Genomic DNA, 24513 nt, shown 5'->3' on the forward strand with positions numbered 1-24513 from the left:
CCTCATATAATTGTTATGACATTTTTGTCTCATCACAAAGCACAAAATGTGGACCCTCTGGTTGTGCTAATCTTTGCTTATATTACAGAGAAAGACAAGGCAATTGGTTGCTATGACAACAGTGATGTTAGCGAGGTCACGTCAACTCCGCTCGCTTTGGACTTTGCCGACTGTATCGCCTCTTGCCGTGACGCTGGGTACCGCTACACGGGTCTGCGAAATGACATCGGAGAGTGCGCTTGCGGGAACAGCATGGCCAATCAGGAGACCTCAAATGATCAGTGTGCACAGACATGCGGTCAGAATAATGAACCATGCGGTGGTATCAGCAAACAGGCAGTGTATTTCTCAGGTATGCCACTCAATGCCTGATTTGCACTAATAGGATTTCTTTTCTTTTTTTCAGATCTGTGCAACTATAAATCTTCTCCTTCTCCTTTTAGCTGTAAAATAAAGAGCCCTTTATCACAGTTTTTCTTTCACTAATTCATTGTAAAAAAGAGGAGGCCCCATTCCCCCAATGCTGATCAAAAGAAAATGGGAAATTATTTATTTAATTATTTTTAATTTATTCAGACATAGTTAAACAAGTTCACAAGATCAGAGATATAATTACTGTAAAATCATAACATAATCAACCAAAACTCCCACAAAATCAAGATTTCATCAATGGCAGTATTATTTATTAGTTGTTTTTGTCTCGCCTGCATAGCAGAGCGAGACTATAGGCGCCGCTTTTCCGACGGCGGCGGCGGCGTCAACATCAAATCTTAACCTAAGGTTAAGTTTTTGAAATTACATCATAACTTAGAAAGTATATGGACCTAGTTCATGAAACTTGGACATAAAGTTAATCAAGTATTACTGAACATCCTGCCTGAGTTTCAGGTCACATGACCAAGGTCAAAGGTCATTTAGGGTCAATGAACTTAGACCATGTTGGGAAAATTATTTTCAAAATCTTAACCGAAGGTTAAGTTTTTGAAATGACATCATAACTTAGAAAGTATATGGACCTAGTTCATGAAACTTGGGCATAAGGTTAATCAAGTATTAGTGAACATCCTGCTCAAGTTTCAGGTCACGTGACCAAGGTCAAAGGTCATTTAGGGTCAATGAACTTTGGTCAAGTTGGGGGTATTTGTTGAATTACTATCATAACTTTGAAAATTTATGGATCTAGTCCATGAAACTTGGACATAAGGTTAATCAAGTATTAGTGAACATCCTGCCTGAGTTTCAGGTCACATGACCAAGGTCAAAGGTCATTTAGGGTCAATGAACTTTGGCCAAGTTGGGGGTATTTGTTGAATTACCATCATAACTTTGACAATTTATGGATTTAGTTCATGAAACTTGGACATTGGGTTAATCAAGTACCACTGAATATCCTGTGCGAGTTTCAGGTCACATGACCATGGTCAATGGTCATTTAAGGTCAATGAACTTTGGCCGTGTTGGGGGTATATGTTAAATTACCATCCTAGCTCTGAAAGTTTATGGATCTAGTTCATAAAACTTGGACATAAGAGTAATCAAGTATCACTGAACATCCTGTACGAGTTTCAGGTCACATGACCATGGTCAAAGGTCATTAAAGGTCAATGGACTTTGGCCGTGTTGGGGGTATTTGTGGAATTACCATCCTAACTGTGAAAGTTTATGGATCTAGTTCATAAAACTTGAGATATAAGAGGAATCAAGCATCACTGAACATCCCCTGTGAGTTTCAGGTCACAAAACCAAGTCAAAGGTCAGTTAAGGTCAATAAACTTAGGCCATGTTGGGGTAATTGTTGAAGTGCCATCATAACTTTGAAAGTTTATGGATAGAGTAATTGAAATGTGGACATGGGTGTAGTTGACAGTCTTAAGTCTCCGTTCAAATGTCATTTATGGTCAATGAACGTGGTATTATGTCATTATATGAATGATGTTTTTGTGAATGATTATTTTATAGTAGTTTTCAAAGTTAGCACTGCTGCTATATTAAATTGCGTAATGCAGGCGAGACTGCCAGAGGCGTTCCACTTGTTCTTTTATACAATCTTGGATTCTTTCCACATCTAGGATGTGCGCTACCCTTTGAAGTCAACACAACAATGATGACAGGAACACTCATGCATAACAATGATGATTCTGATGACTATGGGCTGTGGTTCTACGCCCTGGGTGATACGCCTTCCGTAGACTTGGGAAACTTCACCAATGAAGGAGAACAGCATGACTTTCAAGTTGACATTGACCTCGGAAGACCAAGGACGATCTCAAAGGTATGTGAAGGTGTAATTAATCCGTTGAGTTCTGGGAATGCGCGGTGCCTATACCAAGTCTGTGTGAACTGCATGTTTTTAGTAGTTAATGATTTAAATCAAGCAGTATCACTGCTGGTGATACACAATGTCTTAACTCTAAAAATATTCAGGTGATAGAGGGAAAGAACATGCCTGCCACACTCAGCTTCACATTGCTAGATGGAGCAATACGATTCCTCAAATCACTTGATAACAAATTCATCAGTGACATGGCATTTTTCCTCCTTGGAAGACCTCGGTTAATGGTTTTATGGTTTCACTTATGATCTGGGCTCCGTAACACAAAGATTAGCGATCAATCGCTAAATGAACTGACCAATCAATATCAATGTTAAATGCGCATTTGGTTTAAAATACGGACCAGGGACCAATCAGTGTCGTTCTTTCATATTTGCAATTCATCGCAAAAATTTGTTACGGAGCCCAGGTCTGGGATTCAAAAGACATGCTTTCATTTTGGAACAAATGTCACAGAATTTCTCAATACAGAACATACAAGATTGCAGCGGCCCAGGGCCCTGTAACAAAAACCAATAGAATCAGTAGTAGTTACAATTGATTGCAATTTAACACATGGATGTTGAAGACTTACAATTAAAATCAATAATGTAATAACATTGCAAATAATTCATAGACAATCGTTTTTGTTATGCTGCAGGACCCAGAAACCGATATTCATACCAGAGTAATGATTGGAAGACCTGTTCTATAATGTAATGCTAGAAATCAATATTCATACTGGGGTAATGATTGGAGGACCAGTGTAATGATAATGGTATTATTCTGACTTTACAAACAATAATAAAAACAAAGTTTCTGCAGAGTTATTAGTTTCAATACAAGAAGAATCTGGTCAATCAGAAGACATAGAATCATTGGCGGCGGAAGCCAAAAATTTTAGGGGGAACCACAACAATTTTTTACAAGCAAATAAAAAAAAGGTTATCAACCAAAAATTTGAGGGGGGCACGCAGGAAACAAAATTGACAAGCAAGCAAAAAAAAAAAAAAAAAAGGTAATCAACAAAAATTTAGGGGGGGATCTTCCCCCCCACCTCAAATTTAGGGGGGGACATGTCCCCCCCCCCCCCGTCCCCCTCGCTTCCGCCGCCTATGCATAGAATCAATCAATAGTAAGGAAATGAAAGCATTGACTATATTGAAGAGGATGTAATACAATATAACTGCATTGTGCTCACCCAAATAGTAGTAGATATGCCTACCTAGACTTTGAATATAATAATTCATTTTCCCCAAGGGATTATAGTTTGCCCGAAGCGCAGCGCTGGGGGAAAAATATAGCTTCAGAGGGGAGTTGAAATGTTATTTATTAAAAGATGGACAAGGCAATATCTGTTATATTATACATGTATAGTCTGTGTAGATTCCCCATCAGAGACTGCATTCGTCATCTGGCTTTATGATTAACCCAAAATGCTTGCTGCAGCTCTGATCCATCTACGTCTTAATAGACAAATTTTGGAAATATACAGCAAGCGCATTCTTCATGCCATTGATGCGTAAACATTAGCGCATACATCAAGTAAACTACCTGATTACGCAACTTGTTAGCAGCGAGTGACGTGGCCTTAGTGAATATAATGCCGCAGTTTACAATAAAATGCAGTTATATTCACTGAGGTGACGTCAAAACCTAGAATATAACAAATGCGATCCCCGCAGCTACATAAATGGTCACGTGATGGCGTATTGACCTATCACTGATTCGGATCCACATAACCTATGTAATATTAAATCATTCACCATCTTGTACACCTAACCTAATTTCAATGTACCCTGAGATCCTGAAATGCAGGCATTTTCTGAAAGACTTAATGATTGACCTGATCACTTTTCATTACCAGCTGGAAACCAAGGGTCTGTACATGAGCAAAGCAGACACCTGGACGGGGGCCTCATCTTTTAGCCTTGGATACCGTCTTAGAGCTGATCATGATCTAGAGGTCCTCACACAGCCTGGTAGTACAGAAGCAGTGGTAAGTCTGAATACTTTATCAGTCATTAGGGGAATAGGAGAAAATAATTCTCTGAATTTGGGCTTTGCTATTTTCCGACATTTGCATCGTTCACAAAATATTTACACCTCCAGTGAAAATCATACTTAATTAGACTGAGAGCCTCATCAGTTTTAAGTGGATAATTTGTCTGTCTGTGGTATCATGTTATTTTACTTAACGTTATTTTTATCTCATATTGTTGGTATACCTTGGAAACTTTAGGACTGGGGATGACTTAATTGACTTGGAAATGTTGTATCACTTCCTGTATTAAACTCTTGATTCATCATTTTGCACACAGGTGTTTGAAATGTCTGACTTCAGTTCAGTAACGGAGCATGATCTTGGTGATTTCTTGATGGCCAGATTTATTTACATCTACGTCAAATCATACACAGACTTCCCAGCATTAAAACTTGAAGTGTATGGATGTGCCGACTAGTCACGAAGGATTCCATTTCAGAGAAATATATATGATGCATTTCAATATAAATGTACAGTATTACAGTGCATTCCAGAAAGATTGGAACTGTTTCATCCAGAAGATTGGAGAGATCAATGTAAAGTTCCATTTTTCTTTATTAATATGACGTAAAAGGGTGATGCATATTTCAGCCTTTGAACATTCAATTTCAGTGTCAAGCTACACATATTGGTCAACAATTTTTAGGATATCACTTTCTTGCAGGAGAGATATGGCTCATGAGCATCACTTTATGTTGTTTTACATCCCTTACTGAGAATTTGTTGCTATTTGATTGATAGAGAGCCCTTCACATGACTAATCATAATTTCACCAGGAAAATGAAATTCATTGGAGATAAAAATAGTTCATGACATTAGAGTAGAATAGTGTTTTTTAACTATTTAGCGTCGACTGAAAACCATGCAATCACTCGGGCACAGCAGCGCATGACGGGTTGCCTCCACCGGGCAAGTATAGTGATGCGACGGCGCAGACACTTTATCAGGGGTCCGCTGAGTGCAGCTCAATCAGCCAAGGTAAAAATGCAACGCTAGATGAATCACTAACTCTCTGATTACTAAATGTCAATGTGAAATCGTGTCTTGCTTGATTATAATGAATCTGTATGCTGAAAAATAAAATTAATGATGGCCATCAATCATTCAATCATTCAAAATTCTGGCGGCTTGATTTTAGTTCAGCAAGGTTTGTTCACAAACGGTAAGTGGAATTATTAGAAGATCAATCTATCACAGTACCGCTGCGCAACACCATACCACCCTGAGTGATGCTTGGGAGCCGGCATTAGCAACGTGCAGTCTATTCAGGAACCGGCTAGCTTAGAATGATAAGCCAATTTTGCATAAATTAGAGCCTAGTCCCGATCATGAAGATGGGTCAATTAGGACTAGGTAACCAATATTTTTCGTTCATACTTTGATATGGAAGGGATATGAAACAAATATACCAGGAGTTTCTTTCGAAAGTATAGTGGAAGTAATTGCCGAACCAACCTCGGATAAAATATTTCCACTATACCTTCTCAATACATGTATATTTGCGTAATATTTTGTTCACTATATCTCTGAATAAAGATTTACACATGAATTTCTGCTCAAGTCTTTGCTGACAGGCCTCATATTTTATTGACCATAGTATTCAATAATCTCAAATGCGCAAAAGAGATATATTAATTAATCTATTTACATTTACAATTTACATCTGGTGTTAAATTTTGAATCCACAAATCAACACATTTTTGGTGATTGTGATATGTTCTCTGAAAACAGGTTAACTTTCTTTCTGAGATGCACTGCATATACTATTAACAGCCTAACAAATGTTAAGATTGTGTATTAAAAAAAAAGTTGTATATTTTATCAATAAATTTTAATGTATAATTTTGCCAAATATATGTTCACATTAAATAGTCCCATCAAAACAGTCATAAAAGTTGGGGGAAAATATGCAGCAAAGAAAACTTTATCCAGAATGCAAGTTTATAAGAATGCTTAGCTTTAATTTCAATATCAATGCAAATAATATTTAAGATATTGATATTAGATTTTATTTCAATGCTGGGGAGCATTTCATGTCAGATGTTGTATCTGACAAGTCCTGTTTTATCTGACAGTTACCATGGTAACATTGCCTCTCAGCCAATCAAAATCAGGGAAAGTTGTCAGATCTGACAAGATGTCGGACAAAAATGTTGATGAAACGCTCCCCAGAATTTGTATTTACAAGTCTCAACTACATGTATATGATCAAAGCCCTGTAACATAAATAAAAATGATTGATTATGGGGCAGATTTATTAATTGATCAAACAGAAGAAACAATACAATCAATCATAGGTTTCACACCCACAATGGGTGATTTCAAGTTCGGTGTTGGTGTTGAGAGCGTAAAAAGGCCGCTTAACCGAGCTCCAACACCGAGCTGGGTTCAGAGGAATGATACCGATTGCGTTATCGATAGCACATGACGTCACGCCTCTGCGCTGCGCTGCTAAATCATCTCAACTTCACGCGAGAAGTCTCAACGACGAAAATGAAATCGGAGAGAAATGCATTAAATTCTCATCGTACAGAATACCAATGTTTTAATTAATTAAAGAATTCGAAAGAGTGAACATTATTCTTCATCAAAATATATACAGCTCAAATGATTTGTTCTCATCTTAACTGTAAAAGCTAATTTTACGGGGATGTTTCATCGTGTTCGCCGCCTATTCACGAGCTTGAGATTGCCAACACCAACACCGAACTTGAAATCACGATTTTCCCAATCCCTTGGGGTTGGTGTTGGTGAATGGGGAAATTGCACGTATATCGTCAACACCAGCCGCAGTGCTGGGTTCAGCAGACGACATTCAACACCAGCATTCAACACGAACTGCCGGAAATACGTCATATTTTCCGAGGTCAATCTCAACACCAGCCTGATTTCAAGTACCGTGTTGTGGCTGGTGTTGGTGTTGTCACAACACCAACACCAGATTTCAACACCGTACTTGAAATCACCCAATGAATTGCTAAGCTTTATGTTATGAGGCCCTGATATTGTATTTTCTGTGTAAGTCATTGTCATAAATTTACATGTACTTGTGTAAGTTAAACCAAAGAGTATGTATATTAATTGGTAATTTAGAAATGAAAGCATGCCTTCACCATACACACTTACACTGAACTTGCAAAAAAAAAATGTTTTAAGATACTTATTCCATGCAAAAAATGAATAAAAGATGAAAATTGGAACACTAAGATTAAGCTTTCATAAACATGATTTTTGTATCTATAAATATATGTCTTGCTTGAAATTTGTACATGTTTTATAGTATATATTTTGTGACAGGAGTGATCATGTCATCACATGCAATAAATAGAAAAAGAGGCGAATAATTAAAAATTAGAATGATGCATTTATTTGTGTATGTTACTGTCATGAGTGTCATCTGTCATTAACTCATCTCATAACTGCCAAATGACATAAAAAGAGATGTCATATGCATATGTATTTATATTGAGTTAGCTAGTTCATAACTTAAAGGGGAATCCAACCCAAATATAAACTTGTTTTTATAAGAAAAAGAAAAATCAGACAAGTTGATAGGTGAAAGTTTGAACAATATTGGACAAACAACAGAAAGTTATGAATTTTTAAAAGTTGTAAATATTAGTAATCACTATACTCATGGAGACTTCAAATTGGCCGCATATGGGATGTCATAGTGATGTAAGGCAAGGACTACTCTTCCATGTACTCCAATACATATTATGGCTAAAATGTCATTTTTCCCAAAAGTTTTACTTCAAATTATATTTTTCTTTCATGAGGACATTAAACAATATACTACCTGAGTTATATTTAGATTACTGCCCCAGGGGAATGGGTACTTGAGAGAAAACCACAAATCCCTGATAATAAAGTACATGGCCTATGGGAAAGTTGTCCTTGCCCCTTGTCATAATTTACTTACCCAGTTGCCAATTTGAAATGTACATACTATTAGTGATCCCAATTTTAAAGCAGCTATAACTTTCTTATTGCTTGTCTGATTTCTTTCAAACTTTCACCATTCTATTTAATTTATTTTTCTCCTTCCCAACAAAACATTTTATGGCCAAGGCTGGATTCCCCTTTAATATTTCTTTATATTGATATTTTCATGCTCAGACATTTACATGTACGGATACTGCCACGATGTAAGTTTGCTGCCATTTCTAATGGCATAGCTTAATTTCAAGGGGTAGCAGTCACACTACTGCAGCTTGTATAAAATTAACATAAAGAGCATGACTTACATAATGACAATGTACAGAACATTTGTTCAAGAAGGACTTTAATTTACAGTTCATTTTTTCAAGATGGACTAGCATAGTAAAGTACATACAGTGACCAATGGCAACAGCTCTGTGAGTGATGTGAGAGAAATACTGCCGTCCTATGACAAAAGGTGGCAACTCTGTGGAATGAGTTTCTTAGTAAATGACAAAAATGTATCCTCGTTTTATGATGGAGTATTTACTTGGTTTTGAAATGTCTGTATGTCAGATATTGGGGCTAAGCTATTCTAATTCATTCAGCATCATGTAGGCATACACAAATTATCCCAAATAAAAAAAAAGTCAATTTTGAAGAAAAAAAATTAGGAGTTGCTTCCTCTCCAATGTCTCTGATCCATTGCACTCTGAATTGTCCTCATTTACATGTATATAGACATAAAAGTAATGTGATTGGAAATCATTTCAAAGCATGTGGACATTGAAGGCTATCTGTAGACTATTTGTGAACAATTTCAATATCAATCATGGATCATCAATAATGCTTTTCTGAATTCTCGCTACCCCAAATAGGAAAAAAAATCTCATAATGCGCGAGACGAGATAATTTTCCCTCCGTCGGGTCGTCATCACCACTTCCGGTTCAGAGTCATGCTCGCGCGAGGTTCGCGATACTGAGTTTTCCACCACGCTGAAATCGATGCCAATCAGCGTAATATGTACAGGTTATAATACTTTTTATTTAATTTGGTCAGTTTTGATTCCATTTGAATCATAAATAAAAATAAAAAATATATTTCACGTGAAAATAATTTTTATTCATGTTTTTATTTGGTTATAGAGAAATTAAACAAAAAATTAATATCTTAAAATTTTGCATTTAGCGACCGGCCTGACATCACGATCGTATTCGACTAGACGCTAAATATATACAATACAGCATTCATTCCGTTCAATTTTTCATCGACCACAAAATGGATAAAAAATCAGTTTCGGAACTTAAACAAATCTTAACTGACAGAGGAATACCGTGCAATGGAAAGCGTCGGGCAGAATTAGTGACTTTAGCAGAAAAGGCTGTTAAACTGTATCGTGAAAGAGAGGGTTGTGATCACGAACCTTCCAAGCGAAAGCGACGTTCTGTTGTTGAAGATGACGGCACTGTTGATCTGAATGGCAAAACAGTGCATTGGACTTCCGAACAGGAAGTTGTAATACCGAAAAGCTATCCCATAATGCAATGCGCGTTACAGGGATTTTTCCCGGATCTCGGCGAAATCGCTATTTGGGGTAGCGAGAATTCAATATGAAAATAAAATATCATGAATCATAAAATCCCCGAATGACAAACGAATTTAACCCTATCTTAACTGGGCTTTTTCAGACCAGTAAATACTGGGGGGGGGGGGGTCAATTTGACCCCCCCCCCCCTCAGATCTCACCCGTTGATTGCGCAATCGCCGCGAAAATTTGCAAGCGCATAGAGCTGGATTTAAACTACAAGAGTGTACAGTAAAATTTTCAAAAAATTTTCTTTAAATATTTTTCATTAATTAATTATGCAATTAAGCATATGAAATTTGCCATAAATTTGGTTTTTTGTGTATGTATTTGCCTTTTACTCAATTTATATAGCAAGTAGAATGCTAATTTTTGGTGGGAGTATCAATTATTACATTTCTAACAAATATCTTTTAAAAAATAGCAAAAATATAATTAATTTCTTATGTATTTTATTGTTATTTAAATTCTTATATATTTCTTTGTTTTTTCAAACCTTTGTTTTTTATTGTTTTTCCTGATGAACTTTGTCGAGGACCTTTTTGCGATCATAAATAGCATAAAATAAATCCACTTAAACCAACAAAACTAAAAATAGTCATATATTTATGATTTTTGGTTGACTTTTTACACGGAATTGGGTTTTTGAGCAATCTCTGGTCCGACATGCACTTACAAAACGTTGCGTAATTTTGGAACCGCGTACCCGGGCGTCACAAATTTGGTCTCAAAAGATGCGCAAGACTTGACGGCGTAGTGACAAAATTTGTTGAGGGGGGTCCCCCCCAGTTTAATAAGGGTTAAAGCATAAAGCATAATAAAAGAGGGAAGCTATCTAGGACTTGTGGTAGGTTGACTGATTAAGGACGGCTAGATTAGCAAAGCCGGACAATAGTATCTTCCAATTGTTCATAACTATATATAAAACCTAATCAAATGTTCTTATCAAGAGTTATTATCGACTTTTAACCTGTCTACACTATCTGTGACCGTCTTTTCATCTTCATCGTCATCTTCTTCGTCTTCTTCATCATCTTCCTCTTCATCATCCTCATCATCATAGTCATAATCATCATCGTCATCATTATAGCTAGCACCTGGGTAACTATCATCTGTAGACATGTACAAAAGAGAAAGGTATATATGTGAGGCAAATGCCTTCGAAACTGTACAGAAATTACATATACTTAAAATGTGAGTTTAGTACTACAGTATTTCATATCCTTGGCTGAGTTATATTTTACCCCAAGTGACTTTGTTTTCCCCCGAGCACTGAGGGAAAATATTGTCAAAATTAGATAATCAAATATCTCTTGGAGCGATACATTTTGACTCAAGAGCAGCTTTAAGTTATTTTGATAGGGAGGGGGGCAAGATGAAATAAGGGTGCAAGATACCCAGACCTTTCTTTTTGGTACTCTCCTTTCTCCTTTTCTTCTTTTGTTTTCTTCCTTTCTTTTTCACAAAAAAAATTTTTATAGGGTGGTGGTTAGGATGACTTTAATTTAGAGATTAGACACGAAACACCATAGTGATGATCAAAATTTCAAATTCAAAATGAAAATTCAAAAAAAAAAAATATATATACAAATCATTGACATTAACAGATATTTCACATGCGGAGGGGTCAAAGGAAGCACAACTGCTTGTCTAAATTGGCCCCTTACTGATAACAAAACAAGGCAAAAGCGAATTTGTGTCTCGCCCACTTATGAAAATAACCAGAAATATCGTGACTTGCGAGGGCACGCAACAGAATTGTATCGAAACTTCATTGTGAAATGACTGGGATGGAATAACACTTGTCATAAAAGCCTTGCACGTAAAATTTAATGTTGACCTGAAAATGACCTTTGACCTTACCATGTGACCTCCGACTGCAGCATAACATGCAGGACCCCCAAGTACATCCACCATCCAAGTTTGGTTGAAAAGTGACTTACGGTTGCGGAGTTAGGTGTCATAAGAGTCTTGCATGTAAACTTTAACGTTGACCTGAAAATGACCTTTGACCTTACCATCTGACCTCCGACTGCAGCAAAACATGCAGGTCCCCCAAGTCCATCTACCATCCAAGTTTGGTTGAAAAGCAACTTACGGTTGTGGAGTTATGTGTCATTAGGTTTGTGACGGACGGACGGACGACATTTGGATCCCTAAGTCTCGCCTTCACCTCTGGTGGGCGAGACAAAAATCATATCAATACATGAAGAGTTTAGTTGCAAAAGGGGTTAGGTCCACTTTGGACCATTCCGAGAAAAAACATGTTTTTTATTCTGACTTATAGCAATATTCTTATGAGAAACTAAATTGTCATGATGTAGTACCCTATCATGTGATTGGGTATAATAGAAATCTACCTGTCTTCAATTTTTTTCTATATATTTTTCTAAAAATTATCATCGTGGACCTAACCCCTTTTGCAAGTAAACTGAAATGAATCCAATCTCTTTTGATTAAAAAAGTGATTTTTCTTTGCCACTTTCATTCACGTTTTTATTTGAACTTTAAATTTTCTTATACCCTTTTTACACAGGATTTTCTTAACCCCGGACTATCGCTAACCCCGTACTATCCTTAACCCCGTACTATTTTTTTTCCTTTTCACACATGCCAAATTGTTATCGCTAACCCCGGATAAGGAATGCTTGCTTTTCACACACGAAACTCGCTAACCCCGGACTAGTGGTTTTTGTCGATCATTCGTAGTACAAGTACTTCACTCGTACCTTTTTACACACGCTAAAATTTCCTTAACCCCGTACTATAGGTGGGGCTAAATTGCCATTTTGCCCCACCTATAGTACGGGGTTAAGCTTAGCCCACTTTCGTTTTACACTAGCGATCTTAACCCCGTACTATCGCTCTAAGCACCGCAATTGCTGGGATAACCCTGCTTTTTTGCAGGGCCAAATAATCCCGTACTAAAGGTGGGGTTAGCCCACTTGGCAAAAATGCTGTGTAAAAAGAAAGTGGGCTAAGCTTAACCCCGTACTATAGGTGGGGCTAAATGGCAATTTAGCCCCACCTATAGTACGGGGTTAAGGAAATTTTAGCGTGTGTAAAAAGGGTATTAGGCATCATCAGAGTGACTAAAAATTTAGAGACAGAAGACAATAAAATTTATGAAAAATGGACCTAACCCCTTTTGACATATGAGTTCTTCAGAAGAGGTTAGTTGCAAAAGGGGTTAGTTCCACTCCAAGAAAATCATTTTTTTAATTCTCCCATATTGCAATATTCTTATGCGAAACTGAATTTTCATGATACCCTACCATGAGAACTTAAAATTGGGTATAAAAGAAATCTACCTGTCTTCATATTTTGTTAAAAATTCTTTTTCAAAAAAATTATGTGTGGACCTAACCCCTTTTGCAACTAAACTGAAATGGACCTAACCCCTTTGAAAAAAAGTGATTTTTCTTTGCCATTTTAGTTCAATTTTTAATAAGAATTTAAACTTTTCTTTGGTATTATCTTAAAGAGCTACTAAAAATCTATACATTGAGACATAAAAATCAAATTAGATGAAAAATGGACCTAACCCCTTTGCAAGTGAGCTCTTCACATATAAAATTAGCACATGAATAACAATACAATATAAACATACATTCTTTTCAATTATCAGTCAAGGGTCTTACCATTGGCCAATGACACTCCTGGGTATGGGCAGTTGAAAAACATATAAGTGTATGTATGATATGAGAGTATATATCTTAGAAAAGTAAAGAAATGTTTTTCAATTCAATCAAATTTTCATCTTTCACTATCAATTTGGTATTTACCTTCTGAGCTTTTGCCTACTCGTTTCTGCAGACTTCTTCAGACTAGCGCTGACTTGCCGTGGATGGCATAGTATCGGCAGTGCAGAAGTCTGTAAGACTTCAGCAGTAAAAACCAAAGCGATTGTGAAACGATGAAAAATTGTTTGAATTGAATTCTATGAATCAGATGAATCTCTTTACGGATGGTAAAAAATGTTCTTATCCGAGTATATCAATACAAACTATATTGTTACCTGCTCCATTTCCTGATTCAAGTTTGGCCCAGTACGCAGCGTACCCAGAAGCTCCGCCCCCTCCATCATCATCATCATCGTCATCTGAATGTCTCGCTTGCTGCCTTCCAAAGTCTACTTTACGAACTATAAAACAAATACAAAGTCAAGAGTATTCAGATTAAAATAAAACCAATTTAAATCATCAATAGTGATTGAGCCCTAAAGACAAGATTTCAAGAATAAATTAGACCAATCAGCATAACTTAAATATTGAAGATATTCAGAAAAAAGATAATATTTCAGTTTGGAGACTAATTCACAGGCAACAGAAATGCCAAATGTTCGTAGCAACTGCGTGGTCAAGAGCCAAGACCTTGGGGCCTGAAGCTCCCCTCATCCCCACCCCGTCCCCTCATCTTGGACGTCAAAATAGCTTTTAGGGTTTAACAGTTTAAGGACGTTTCACAGTTACGTTTTTGCGCATCATGATCTGCGCATATTTTACACAATGCGCATTGACATCACAATGGATGAACAGGAGATTAATCAGCTATAGGTATCAGCAGATTTTTCACATTATCTACATTTTGACTGCAGATCCGATGTGTTATTTTAAAAAACTAATTAGCTGAAAATAATCCATGGACCAATCCTTTTATTTAAATACCACTATAATTTCTGAATACTTTACTCTGAATTGCTGCAAAGTATGACAAATATGACCATGAGTTCGAATAAAGGGGTAATGGAATAGCAATATGAATGAATTTCCATTTTCAGTATACAATTTAGAACTATACTGTAAAATTTGATGACATTTACATGGATTTTGACTTAGTAATGGATGTTTAACCTGAACGTAACCTCATGGGGTCTAAAAATGCCAAATTCTTTTGAATGAGCAATTCTTGAGAACTTCACATTTTATGAACTTCAAAGCTCAAAAGCAAAAAATTAAGCACATGAACCCACGTTATTTTTTGCATACATTTGAAATAAAGTAACTATGCACAAAATTTGATGAATATTTATTAACAAATGACATAAATTTTATTTTAACTGTGGAACGTCCTTAAGCTTGTTTTTGATCTGAGATGTTAGACTTACTAGACATGGCAAGATCCTTAGTTTCCTTTGTCTCGTAGCCACACTTAGGGCAAGGTATTGCTTGATTCCTAGCATACTTTATACCTTTTCTTCTAACATGATCGTCACAGAAACAGATCTATAAAAAAAGTAAAAATAACAATTAAATATTCAATATTAATAAGTTTGTTGACCCTAAATGATCTTTGACCTTGGTCATGTGACCTGAAACTAAGACAGGATGTTCAGTAATACTTGATTACACTTATGTCCAAGTTTCATGAACTAGATCCATAAAATTTTTAAATAATAAAAACGATTCCACAAATACCCCCATATGGTCAAAGTTTGTTGGCCCTAAGTGACCCTAAGTGAAAAATAATTTCATACATAAATTAGTATAACATAAAAACTATGTTTAGTGAAAAAAAAGATTTGAGTCTCGGAGATTGCATCACCTAAAATTTTCTTGCCATGGCAATCATGCAGATTTATATTTCTGTGTACTAAAAGAAGGGTCATATCTCTGCGTTCAACGGACAATATTGCATAAAATTTTAGCCTCTTGTATAAAACAAATGCCAGTTTACGATTACAAAATAACAATATGATTTGGTAATTTTCACATTATACTCATGTAATTTGCCATCAAATGGGTACTCCGGGCTGCCAATATTTATATCTAAGTAGAAAATTCACAGAGCAAAGAGCTGAAAATTCATCAAAATCTGATAATAAGTGAAGTTATTTAATTTTGAAGTTTAGCAAAATATTGTTAAAATGAAAATAGTTATATACACGTTGTCATGAATATTCATTAGGTGGGCTGATGGTGTCACATCCCCACTTTCTCTTTTCTTATGTTATTATATGAAATCATAATTCTTTCACTTTTTCATACATGTGTGAATGAGATGTCTCCCTTGTAGTGAAATACGTTGCAGCAATGAATATCTAATGCACTAAATCAGTTGTCATTCCATTTTTTTCTGTTCTTGGGGGTGAAAATTTGAATAAACCTAATTTCACATAATAAAATACAAAAGAACAAGTGGGGATATGACAACATCTGTTTGCTCATTGAATATTTATGAAGACATGCCTAGAACTGTTTCACTGGAATAATCAAAATCTTTAAAATGCCATAACTTTGTTTTTCCTTGTCCGATTTTGATCAAATTTTCAGTGTTTTGTTTGTCTGATTTGTCTTTATCTGTTCAAATCATTATTTTCAGCCTGGAGTTCCCCTTTTATCTTTTTTTTTTGTGGGACGCACTGTATATAAGGTCATACTCTCATCAAATATATCATTGCACAAAAATTTGCAAACAACAACCATCAAACATACCAAAAACAAAATTTATATCAAACATTATATGCCACATGTGGTCACATATGATGATAGCATCTAATGCTGCTAATAGAAGCTGAAGGCATGTAGTTTTCTTACCTTACATTTCAAGCAAGAATATTGCCCTAGTTTATTACATGAGCCACCTGTTAGCAGAAAAATGAAAGATTTGAAATACGTAGGAACTAGGAAAAGTAAATAACATACAATGACTGGAAGATTCGCATAGTGTCTGGAGTTTACAAAACAACTGATCAATCGAACATCTTTTCAATAGCAGCAATCAAATACCAGATAAAGGGGGGGGGTGTCCATTTAACCCTCGCTTCAGATCGCAAGAAAAGTCCAATTGATGCAAAATTTACACAGGTGGGTATAAAGAATGTCACTACTCATATTATTTCTTTGTAATCAACATTATATCACATTCAATAATGCGATATGAAATATTTTTATTTCATAATGATTTCCCTCTAATTCTGCATACTTACATAAATACGCCCATACACACATACATGCTAAAACTTTTTGCAGGACTTTCATGCAAAGCCGAGTACACAAAAATTAATCAGCCACAATTTTTTTTCAAGTAATTAATTTTTACTTAAGTGTGCTCCTAAATTCAAATGAAGATCAACTTCAGAAGAGAAAATACCTTTCACCTGTTGAGAATGTCAAGTAAGTAAGTAGTATCTTACAGTAATTCATGAAGATCAACATTTTCATATTGTTTGTAAACAAATTTATATTCATATCCCAAATCATAATTTTTCCCTCTATTCCTCCCAATGACCTCAATTTATGACTCCTTCTTCACTGAGCCTATATTAGAGCGTTGTGTTATATATACAGACTCACATTTGTAGTTTTCTGATTGGAGTTGTTGGCAGCTGGCTTGATGTTCAAACTGGTCATCCTCACAAAGATGACCTCTGCAGTATGCACACTGGAAGACACGCCCACCTGGTTGAATTATGAAATAATATACCATTCAACGAGAGGCTCTGGTAAAATAATTAAATGGGAGGGTCTGGTTGAAATTGTAAGCAATTTACCATTCACTGAGAAGCTCTGGTTGAAATTACAAACAATACATCATTCAGTAGGAGTCAGTGTCTGGTTGAAATTACATGTATAAACAATATACCATTCAATCAGAGGCTCTAGTTGAAATTATAAATATACCATTCAATGGGAGGCTCTGGTTGAAATTACAAACAATATACCATTCAATAGGAGAGTCTGGTTGAAATTACAAACAATATACCATTCAATAGGAGAGTTTGGTTGAAATTATACACAATACACCATTCAACAGGAGAGTTTGGTTTAAATTGTAAACAATACACCATTCAACAGGAGGCTCTGGTTGAAATTATAATTATACCATTCAATGGGAGGCTCTGGTTGAAATTATAATTATACCATTCAATGGGAGGCTCTGGTTGAAATTATAATTATACCATTCAATGGGAGGCTCTGGTTGTAATTATAATTATACCATTCAATGGGAGGCTCTGGTTGTAATTAAAATATACCATTCAATGGGAGGCTCTGGTTGTAATTGAAATATACCATTCAATGGGAGGCTCTGGTTGAAATAATAAACAATATACCATTCACTGACTGGCTCTGGTTAAAATTGTGGACCTTGATTTGCTGTAGCCCCACAGAAAAGGGTGATTGTCTCACCACGGGATGCATTTGTTTGAATCATAAAGCCTAGTATAGAGAGCTATGCCAAAACCAGGTTATACAATTGAAATATCTTACCTGACAGACCTACATGTATAAGAACCAGTAAGGAATATTGCTTTACTTGGGTCTTGAAACAGAGCAAATTTTGGTTTATAGTTTCATTTTCCAATGGTATCTTTCATCCAGATAAATGGATACTGCTCAATTCCAAGTTACGTGCCACATATGAAACATCATCACAATGGTCAGATTATGATCACGAGACACATACTACTCAAAATGTCATACATAAGATTTGTGTGTGAGATTGCACTCAAAGAGTCACTTGACTTTTCTTGTAACTGATGTTGAATGCGTATGTATTGATACTTCAAGGTTATAAAAAAGATTATGAATATAAGGCCCCATTCTCAGTATACTTTCTTGAACTAATTTCCCTTAAGCCAGTTCAGGAAACCAGCTTAGAAGATCGCTTTGCTAACGTCCTCATCACCATCTGCTAAACTAGGATCGAGAACCACTTCAGGTAAAGTGGTCTTGTTTGCTATTGGAACGCTCTCAGTCGAGTATTATGATTCACGTAAAATTTGTAGACATTCTACAGTGTGTACCGAGTAGAGTGCACAGCATGCACACACTCATACTTCCAGGCGAGGATTGCTTTCTGGAGAACGGTTGTGTTCCCACCTAGGCTTAAACCAGTTTAACAGGGCAAAGCGGTTTAAAAAACCACATTCCGAGGTGGTTTTCCAAAATAGATGAGACAATAATAAGAACGCTTCCATGACCCACTTTGAGCATTCCCATTACTTGTTAAATTAGTTTCCACTAAACTGGTTTAAGGATGTAGACGAGAATAGGGTATAAATCAAGCCTTAAAATCTTTGTGAAGCGGAATCCTAGATTCATGGTTTTTATAGTAATGACAAAAATAATGGAATCATCATCATAAAATAGACTGGTGTTGCATAATGATTATGCATATATTTACAACCTCGGTTAAAGAACAACATACATTCAAAAGTCAAACTACTCGTGCTTAATAACTGATCTGTAGTCCAAGTACTCACCATGTGCCCACACCCCTCGATCACATTCCAAGCATACTGAATCAATAAGTGGGCATTCACATCCATGAACAGCTAAACACTTTCTTCCATGACAAATAAATGCTTCACAATGATCACAAATTGCACCCTGGTTTGAGAAAAAAAACACAAGTTGAGAGAGAAGTCATCTATATCAAAGCTGCTAAATTAATATTCACTTTTCTAGGACAATCTACTGAGGAAAGAGGGAGATATTTCTCAATCACACACAATCCAATGAACAAAATCAAGGCATGAATCAGGGAGAAGTTGAAAAATCTGTGGCTTTTTCGCTCAAAAACAATCAATTTTCAGGGAGTCTCCTTGACAATTAGGGAGACTTGGCAACCCTGCTATATGAAATAAGTTCTGGTATATATTCAGCATACAGCATAGAACTGACCAGGTGGGTGTTTCATAAAGCTGTTCATATTAAGAGTGACTTTAAGAACGACTGGTGATCCTTTCTTAAAATGGTGTACACAAAAATGTTCATTGGCGATGGTTTAGCGCGTAAGAAAGGATCACCAGTCATTCTTAAAGTCGCTCTTCACTTACGAACAGCTTTATGAAACGGACCCCTGATATTTCAGGAAAGGCTATTAGTGCATGACATGCACCAAATACATGCACTGCATGTATTTGGTGAACAAAAATGGTCATAAATATGAAAATTACTGTAATTCTCCAGTTTAATTGGTTAATGTACCTGCCTTAAGAAAGGAAAGTCATAGGATGTCTTATAAATGTGGTAATCCAGACAGGGAAATAATGTGATTTAAACAAACAAAAAAGTAAAATAAGAAAAACAAACAATTAAAATTTCATAAACATCGAACAAGAGATAATAAAACTATGACATTTTAAAGAAAACATTGAACTTTCAGTTGAATTCTTTTTCTTTTTTTGCATTTTTTTTTCTTCATTATTTTGGCTTATCACAGAGAATCTTCCTGACAACTCATTGAGTGAATATTTCCAATTGGGCAGTCAAATATGATTGTAGATATCAGGATATATGTTACTTACCACCATACCTAAGCCTGTTGTAAATCGACCTGCATGCTTAATAACACAGTCACCTGTCTTCATCATACACTTCATCTTACCTGCCAAGATAAAAAATCAATTAGAAATAAATGCTAGGAATCATACCAAATTGAATTGAGGAGACGTTTGGTACCATCAAAATCTAAATATGGCTCTGAGTATTACATGCCAGAGCTTTTAGACTTCCGCTTCTCACAGTAACATGCAACAGTGAACAGACTTCAGGTAAAATAATTTATAATACAAGACAAAGAGGAACGCCCTGGCATTCTTGCCTACATTACATAATTCAATAGGACAAGAGTGTTGACTTTGTAACCAATTTGTAATAAACTTATTTTTGTTGGAAGTTTGAATATACAGTAATGCCAAATGGGATAAAGAAGAAGGCTGTTGATGGCCTAATGGCAATTGGCCAAATTAGTATAATGGTAATTAGACCAAACAGATAGTAATAATGTAAAGTTTATACTAAGGGCTACTATTACACTGGCTTTAGGCAATAGACCAACTAATCCAAGTGGCATATTAAACCCATGCAAGTAATTTTTGAAACAATGCTACTTACCACAATGTGCGCATATAGGAAGCTTTTGTAGAGTTGCACAAAAATAACAGAAGGCTCTGTTCTTCTGTGTTCTACAGAAAAAAAAGACGGGAAAATCGATTGGGTTAATGTCATGTAGCATACATTTTTGGCATTAAAAAAATCATGTATCCCAGCATCAAACAAAGCTTCATCAATTTCCCTGATAACTGGCAGGTAGTATATCACACTACAGGTGATATTATTTATTTTACTCAATTTAAAATGACGCTTCATGAACAAAACACAGTGTGTATACAGCTCTTAATAAAATCTTCTCAAGAGAGAGAGAGAGAAAATCTAAAGCAATTAGAGGTCAGCTGGAGAATGTACAGTACACCAATGACCTTTAATGTACGACCCCAAAGTATTCACATATCATTTTCAAGAATACAGATGTCCCTTTAAAGAAATAACCTGAATAGTCCCTGTGAATGATTTATATTTTCATTGCATCCCAAAATTGATGGCTATTGATACTGATCATTCAAAGTGAAGATAGAGTAACTAAAAAAAACACTCTTAGCAAAAATTATCAGCTTGAAGGACCAAAACTACCCAAATAATATGAAATCAAATGAGCCTAACTAAAGTAGATTTCATCAAATATCTTATATAAATTAAGTTATAATACAATTTGCTTTATTCAAAAAATAGTTATATGCACATAATAGCTTAGATCTCTTCACCAAATAAAGAATGTATCACATTAGCCTGGATTAACAAAATTATGTCAAATGATAATCACCTATGACAGCTGTCGCATTCCTGCATTGAAATGAAATTAGAAGAGAAAACTGATCAGTAATAATAAACCAATGCTGAATTATTGGCATTAAAGGTAAATGCTAGTTTTGGTAACGATATCAAAATGAGTTCGTACAGAATCCAATGAAATGATCACCAAAGTGTCTGTTTGTATAAATAAAACGCATGTGCCAAAGGATTCTGGAAGAAATTGTGTAATTGCTGAGAAATCAGCAAATAAGCACAGGATTCGGGTAGAGCGTCGGGCCCGACGCTCAAAGCAATAATTATACACTGTCCCACGTGCGCTTATCTGTGTTGGGGAAGTTCAGTCTGAACATTTTTCAGCGTAGATCTCAAGATTTCACAAAGTTCAGTTTATGTAACTGTACCAGATCTAGATCCTCGATGATATACTGACAAGTAAGCCTGGTTTTACAGACTTTCTCATGAAATCAGTGTTTACTGCAACTACTGGAATTTCTCTTTAACTATAGAAACAATACCATTAATGTACAATACTGTCTAGTATGCTGAATATTATCCTGGTAACCATGTCCCAAACCATATCAAATCACTTGCGATCTGAATAATTGTTAGGTTGTCGTTTATATGAGAACAGCCACATTAGAAGGGAATACTGTACATGAACAATTCATTTCTATTGCTTTAATGAACAATACTTGAATCGGGACCTGGACCACATTCTAAGTGCAGGTGCCTTTAGACCAGTATAGTGGGATTGCGTTGGTCAATATTCAATTATTTATAATTGTTTGCCCTCCAAGTAAAGGTGACAGCAATGTGGAAGAAAATAATGAATGCAAATTATGAGGTAGAGGCACTGTTAAATCAAGTATGCATGATACCTCATGCTTTACCAAGAGCTGTGACCTAAAATAAAACTAAGTATAATAAACTATTTCATGAAACATTGAATATTCAGATTCTGTGAAAATTAATCATATTTTGTCTGAGAGAAAATATATCAGCTTCAACATTTTCTCCACTTCCATCGTGAACTAATTGCAAAACACAGTGACAGTACTATGCACTGCACAAGGACCTCCTCTTCACTGAAATGATTATAGGACACAGACAGTGAGTTTTTATATGCAGAAAAAGTGGGGTCTAAATTGAAATTGAAATGGTTTAAGAAAACTTCATCGCAGCTGAAGGCTGAATTGCGAAATTCTGTACAAGGTAAAATACAAAATATATACAATATCAATGACCATAACTAAATGACACGTAAAAGTAATTAAATAAATCTTATGTTGACATTTTAAAAAAAGAGTAGAGTAGAATTGTATACATGGGATAACAGTAATCTTGGATAATTGTAACCACAGTATGATTCTATGGGAATAAAGTCAGTAATTCTATCATGTGCTTGCATGAATAAAATAAGAAACAGAAATCATAAACAAATGGTATCTCTTAAAAGAATTGAAGATGAAATATTACTGTGCCGGAATAAGGGGGGAAATGAAAAGGATGTCGATAAGGTTGGTAAACTGCTTAAAGGGATTTTGTTATGAGATAAGTGTATTTAAATAGACATCCCATACTCTACAAATATGTTATTATGTATGATTCTGACTAAGGTCAAATATATACTGTATAGAGCCCAGGGCAATAAAATAAATTAGGCAGGGCTTAAGACAAATTATGGCAAATAACAAGGCATGAAAGTTAAGTGTATTGATTAATTCCAATGATATAAACTCTTCTAATGGGATGTCCGTTCAAGGGGTCCAATCCCAGCCCCCTCCCAATCCTTTAATGGGTAATGATTTACCATGAGATAGTTACAAGGCCATTCCACGACGCTCCTGGCTTCTATTCCAGACCTGATTCCCTTTTGACGAAGCTTCTGTCTCTCAGCCTTCTTACGAGCACCTGTCTTTTTCTTCGGCATCTTCCCTTAATCCCTAGCTGAAATTAATAAGAAATAAGTCTCTATTTGAACTCTACCATCAATCTTGAAAATTTTACAGTGTGGATCAGGCATATAACTTACATCATTAAACAAATTAATTTATCTAAGCAATATCATAAACCCTGATGGGTTAAGAAAGGGTAACAAGTTGAGCTCACTTTGAGAGTGTATCAGGCAAAAAATTATTCTTTTATTTTCGGGGACTACTTCTTATAACTTACAGTCTAAATCTGGAATATTTGATAAGCTTTTACTAGGATCCGCAATGAGTGCTAAATAGTGCTAGAATTGTTTAAGTTTCCGTGGGTGGCCATGTAAAGCCAGCAAAGTGTAGCACACAATGCATACTGATGCCATATAGGCTTGCATTATAAATTTCAATGGATTTTCGTTAGCGAGCGGCGATGCTTACACACAAGATGAGTATAGGGGAGAGTGGGGTATATAAGGTCGCTTGTTAGTGTTTAGCTCACTGCTAAAGAATGGCATATTTTGGTTACTTTTGCTTTTCCGTCAAAATCATACCGAAAAGCGCCAGTGTTGCATCGTGTTTGTCAGGGTTTCCAGAATCTAACGCTACGTGTACACAGTCAATGGAGAGCATGGTTTTGGAGCACCGCATGAATATGTATGAAATTTACTGAATATCGATAAATTTTTTTCATGTGTTTTATTGAATCAACATAATAAAAAAACATTTATAAACAAAAAATATCAATGATTTTAACAATAATAATAACAAAAATAAAGAATGACATTAACATAATGCATACCAAAAAGCAGCTTATATCCATGTGAAGATATACATATACAAATTAGAAACCTAATATGATGACAGTCATCTTGAACTCTTGTAAACTTCTCTTTGCTAAAAACATAATATGACTTTGTTCTACAGACCATGACAAACACAAAGTTTAATGAACATAATTTAAATTCCCATTTTCTTAGGGCATTCTTTTTTTACAATACTATATTCCAGTTTATTATTATAGGCAGTGTAAGTATTGTAGCTTTCAAAAGACAGTGATTTATTCTTTAATTTGCATGTATAGTGTCTCATGAGACTTTCTTTCTCACATAATTTAATCACTTTCTCCTTG

The 24513-nt window shown here is 35.6% G+C and overlaps 2 protein-coding genes across 6 annotated transcripts in view; one reads left to right on the plus strand and one right to left on the minus strand.

The window, feature by feature from the left end:
* LOC129261222 (uncharacterized) lies at nt 1-7712 on the plus strand. The gene is made up of 4 exons (XM_064114518.1): nt 1-352; nt 2070-2272; nt 4179-4310; nt 4633-7712. Exons 1-4 carry the CDS (start codon nt 16-18, stop codon nt 4771-4773), a joined length of 813 nt encoding a protein of 270 aa, XP_063970588.1. The 5' UTR covers nt 1-15; the 3' UTR covers nt 4774-7712.
* LOC129261045 (zinc finger protein 330 homolog) overlaps nt 7700-24513 on the minus strand; it is a 23941-nt gene continuing 7127 nt past the window's right edge. For 3 of the 5 annotated variants that reach the window (XM_064114516.1, XM_054899088.2, XM_064114517.1), the window contains exons 2-11: nt 23270-23406; nt 21470-21489; nt 20704-20774; nt 20115-20194; nt 19068-19194; nt 17158-17262; nt 16399-16445; nt 14970-15087; nt 13881-14006; nt 7700-10974 (exon numbers count right to left, since the gene is read on the minus strand). In XM_064114516.1, coding sequence (XP_063970586.1) covers nt 10808-10974; nt 13881-14006; nt 14970-15087; nt 16399-16445; nt 17158-17262; nt 19068-19194; nt 20115-20194; nt 20704-20774; nt 21470-21489; nt 23270-23389 — 981 coding nt within the window. In that variant the 5' untranslated portion in view covers nt 23390-23406 and the 3' untranslated portion in view covers nt 7700-10807. The remainder of the gene's footprint in view (nt 10975-13880; nt 14007-14969; nt 15088-16398; nt 16446-17157; nt 17263-19067; nt 19195-20114; nt 20195-20703; nt 20775-21469; nt 21490-23269; nt 23407-24513) is intronic. The other 2 variants (XR_010296728.1, XR_010296729.1) reach the window with 1 other exon arrangement.

The sequence above is a fragment of the Lytechinus pictus genome, unplaced genomic scaffold, assembly GCF_037042905.1.
Source record: "Lytechinus pictus isolate F3 Inbred unplaced genomic scaffold, Lp3.0 scaffold_19, whole genome shotgun sequence".
Taxonomy (NCBI): domain Eukaryota; kingdom Metazoa; phylum Echinodermata; class Echinoidea; order Temnopleuroida; family Toxopneustidae; genus Lytechinus; species Lytechinus pictus.

Bases quoted from the DNA above. Each gene is read 5' to 3' on its own strand.
- LOC129261222 (XM_064114518.1), top strand. From the start codon at position 16: ATGACATTTTTGTCTCATCACAAAGCACAAAATGTGGACCCTCTGGTT. The intron at 2,273-4,178 runs GTATGTGAAGGT...TTTCATTACCAG, and splicing joins GACCAAGGACGATCTCAAAG to CTGGAAACCAAGGGTCTGTA. The intron at 4,311-4,632 runs GTAAGTCTGAAT...TTTTGCACACAG, and splicing joins CTGGTAGTACAGAAGCAGTG to GTGTTTGAAATGTCTGACTT.